Source organism: Stegastes partitus, unplaced genomic scaffold (assembly GCF_000690725.1).
Source record: "Stegastes partitus isolate 25-593 unplaced genomic scaffold, Stegastes_partitus-1.0.2 Scaffold820, whole genome shotgun sequence".
Taxonomy (NCBI): Eukaryota; Metazoa; Chordata; class Actinopteri; family Pomacentridae; genus Stegastes; species Stegastes partitus.
Window position 1 is genome coordinate 195568 of NW_007578551.1, and position 3603 is coordinate 199170.

A 3603-nucleotide genomic window follows, 5' to 3' on the forward strand; every position below is an offset into this window, starting at 1 on the left:
TAGCTGTAATTTAACAAAAAGGGAACATCTATTAAAAAATAGCACTTAAAAAAGCACATTTTTCCAGTGTAAGCAGCATCCTGAATAGCTGACCTTACCTTCATAATAATTAGATTCCTCCTTTGTATGGTGTTTACATGTGTGGGTTACTGTCAGGCCCAGTGTGATGCATATCTGCTGACAGGAATATTTATCAGGAATATTTATCAGGTTGTGAACACGTTGGTCCAACGTGTTCAAAAGCTGCTTCCTGTTAATATTAACATGACGAATTCTCAGAGCGCTTATCAATGAAAAGTGACTCCAGCTGCAGTTTAAACCCGATCCAACCCGACAAAAGCTGCAGATGAAAGCGTGTTTGTGTGAAAGGGGCCTTTGTCTGTTCTGATTTGCGTAGGACGGCGGAGGAACTGCTCATGTCCAAGCCTCCGGGCTACTTCCTCATCAGAGTCAGCGAGAGCAGGATCGGCTACACGCTGTCGTACCGGTGAGCAGGATTACAGAAGCTTCACTCCACTCGGTTCAGCTTTTTAAAAACCCCGCTCACTGTTGCCCCCTGACCCCTCAGGGCCGGGGACCGCTGCAGACACTTCATGATTGATGCGCTGGAGGACGGCCAGTACATCATCCTGGGGGAGAACCGGCGTCACCGGCATCTGCAGGACCTGGTGGACTTCCATCGCAGGACTCCCATCATGCCGTTCAGCCAGGTGCTGACCGTTGCGTGCGGACAGGTGAGGACGAGTGTTCGTGATGCTACCAGCATGCGTTAAAGCTTCATGTTGCTTACAGGTTGTTGTGGTGCTGGTATTGTCCTCTGCTGTGTGTGACTGATGTGAAACGAGCTCAGTTTGTTCATGTGAATGACAATAAACCGTATATTTGCTGACTGCAGCGTGCCGTCTGTCTGCTTTGTCTCACTGAAGTCCTCAAACAACAGCATCGACTACGCAGAGCTGCTGTTTCCCCAAAGACAGCCGCCCGCCAACACCAGGCTGCTCCCGACAAACCCCCCCAGCACGACTCCCCTGGCGCCGCCGCTACAAGACATCCCACCTGCCATTCCCTACCGCCCGAACAACCTGACCGACCCGACGGTCCCGCTCCAGAACAGGCTCTACCCGTGTCTGGAGGACGGATTTGGACACGCCAGCGCCCCGCGTCCAGCCACGGTAACGATGACCTTAGAAGGCCGTTCTTCAAACTCCTAAAACGAAAGAAACCCAAATGTTTTCTGATCAGAGTGGGTCTCCAGATATTTAAAAGGTTTTTGCTGGAATCAGCTTCTTTGTGGAAAGCTGCTGGTTCTAATTATTGAAATCCTGGTTGCTGTTTAAAGGCTTGAACTGGAATCACACAGATGCTCTGTATAAATCCCACACAGTGAAAACTCAGAGGCCCTCCAATCAATCAGCTCCTCACTCACAGCCGTTCAGATCGCTTGTTTTCCTCCCACACAGGAAGCTTTTCTGCTCGTTTCACACGAGACGTTTCTGCCTTTCTGTTTTGTTGTAATGGGCCTCAGTCAGGACAGGGTGATGTCATGCATATTTTGCACACAAACCAGCATCTAGCAGCCTGTAAATCAAACTGATGAGAGGTGTGGGGCTGTTTCGTGTTGTCGTCGCCGACAAACTCAGACTGGCTGAGCTTTTTGGTGCTGAACTTTTCAGCAGTTTTAACATGAAATCTAAGGAATCCTTTAACGAGGCCTGTAAAGAATATTCACCCCATTGGGAATGCTTTTAAACGCTGAACTGAAGAATTTACAAAATAAAAGACTCAAGTCAAAGCAAAAGATGGATTTCTATGAAGTGAAGCCAATTAATCGAACATCTAAACCTCCTCCCCTACCAGTTGGTGTTTAGTGGAAGCATCTCTGGTGAGTCTCTTGTGGATAGATCTCCTTGCACATCTGGATGCTGAGATTTTAGCCAATTTGTTTTTGCAGAATTGCTCGAGCTCTGTCAGGTTACACGAGGATTGTGAGCAAACAGCCTTTTCAAGTCCAACCACAAATTCTCAGCTGGATCGAGGTCTTGCCTCTGACTCGGCCACTCGACAACATTCCCCTTGTTGTCTTTGAACCATTTCTGAGGAGCTTCAGGCTGGAAAACAAATCTTCTCCCAAGTCACAGTTCTCTTGCAGACTGCATTAGCTTGTTATCNACACATATACACCATCTCATATGAATCAAGGCTAGAAAACATAATTTAATTCTGGAAAATCACTGCTTTTATGAGACGGTTATGTTCTGTTGTTTTACAGGATGTTTTTTGGCTTTGACCAGCTTTTTAAAAAAATTATTCTAATTATTTTTATACAGTGTTTTTATACAGAATTCAACTGAACCTAATTTGAAAATAAAATAAACTTTCCTTCCCGTTAGAGAACATAAGAGACATTTGCATGATTTGGGTGATTTCAGCTTTCCTTCTGTGTGACTTCATTGGAGCTACCTGCACTGTGGAGGCTTTAGCTCCGCCCCCTCCCAGGTGTTATCAGGTGAGCGAGCCCTGCTGTGTCACACTATCACAGAGCTGCCACGCCAGGTGAGTGAACTCTGCTGTGAATGACGTGTGATTTAGAGAAGAAGCTGATACTGGGACATGTCAGGGTTTGAGTGTAAGTTGGAGGTTAATTGATTTGAAGTGAAATGAAATGAAAGCAGATTTGGTTTCTGTGATAATGAAACAGAACAGCTGGAGCTACTGGAGGTGTAAAAACAAGTCTGGGTTACATGTTTACCTCAATACTGGCTCGATTACTTTTAAAAGAAAGTTCGTCTTATGTTGGTGATTAAAAAAAAACTGAAGAACAATGTTGAACCAAACAGGCCACCTAAAGAGGAACACTGAATACTGACAAAGAGATGTTTACTGACACCACCTGTACCTGTAGCTGGTTTGTGCTTTATGTGACAACATGTGGAGTCAGTGAGCTGTGAATTCTGCCAACAGAGGATTAAATGAACCCGGGACGATGGAGGAAAGTCAGCCGCCAAAACACGATGCCGTCACCTGGTTCAAGAAGTCCCAGCTGGAGTCTGTGATCGGCAACGGTGTAGTGCCAGAGTGGTTTCATGGCATCATTTCCAGGAAGTAAGTGGTTGGATTTTATCTTTGTCTGCCATCTACAGCAGTGGAGGAATGCTGGGAGTCACGATACGAGATAAAGCAGCTCAAGTGCAGTCGGTTTTAATTCATGTTTTATGTGCTAGAGGTGTGTTTGCTCTACTACTCTACTAAAGAAGTCATAAAAATGTCTTCATGTATACATGAATATACACACCAGCTGTAGCTCCTTTTGGATGCAGGTACAGCAAAGTTTACATCATAATAACTAATGTCCGACATGAAATGCATACGCTTTAACACAGTCTGAACAGGTGAAAAGTCCAAATGTCAGATTTTCAGGAAGCAATAAACATCATGAGGAAGCTGTTGACGATCACATAAACACAAAGATCACATGACTTCTGGGTTTTTTGTTAAAACATCAAAATCACAAAAACTGCAGCATTTCATGTGGAAACGCAGAAGAACATCCTGCTTTCGTTTTGTTTTTATTCCATTTTCAGATGAGAAAAACAAATGAGCAAA

General features: G+C 44.8%; 1 protein-coding gene across 1 annotated transcript in view; it reads left to right on the forward strand.

Annotated features, from left to right (window-relative positions):
- The first annotated feature begins 222 nt into the window (after positions 1-222).
- hsh2d (hematopoietic SH2 domain containing) overlaps positions 223-3603 on the forward strand; it is an 8490-nt gene continuing 5109 nt past the window's right edge. The window contains exons 1-3 of the mRNA XM_008292598.1: positions 223-487; positions 569-734; positions 927-1172. Coding sequence (XP_008290820.1) covers positions 417-487; positions 569-734; positions 927-1172 — 483 coding nt within the window. The 5' untranslated portion in view covers positions 223-416. The remainder of the gene's footprint in view (positions 488-568; positions 735-926; positions 1173-3603) is intronic.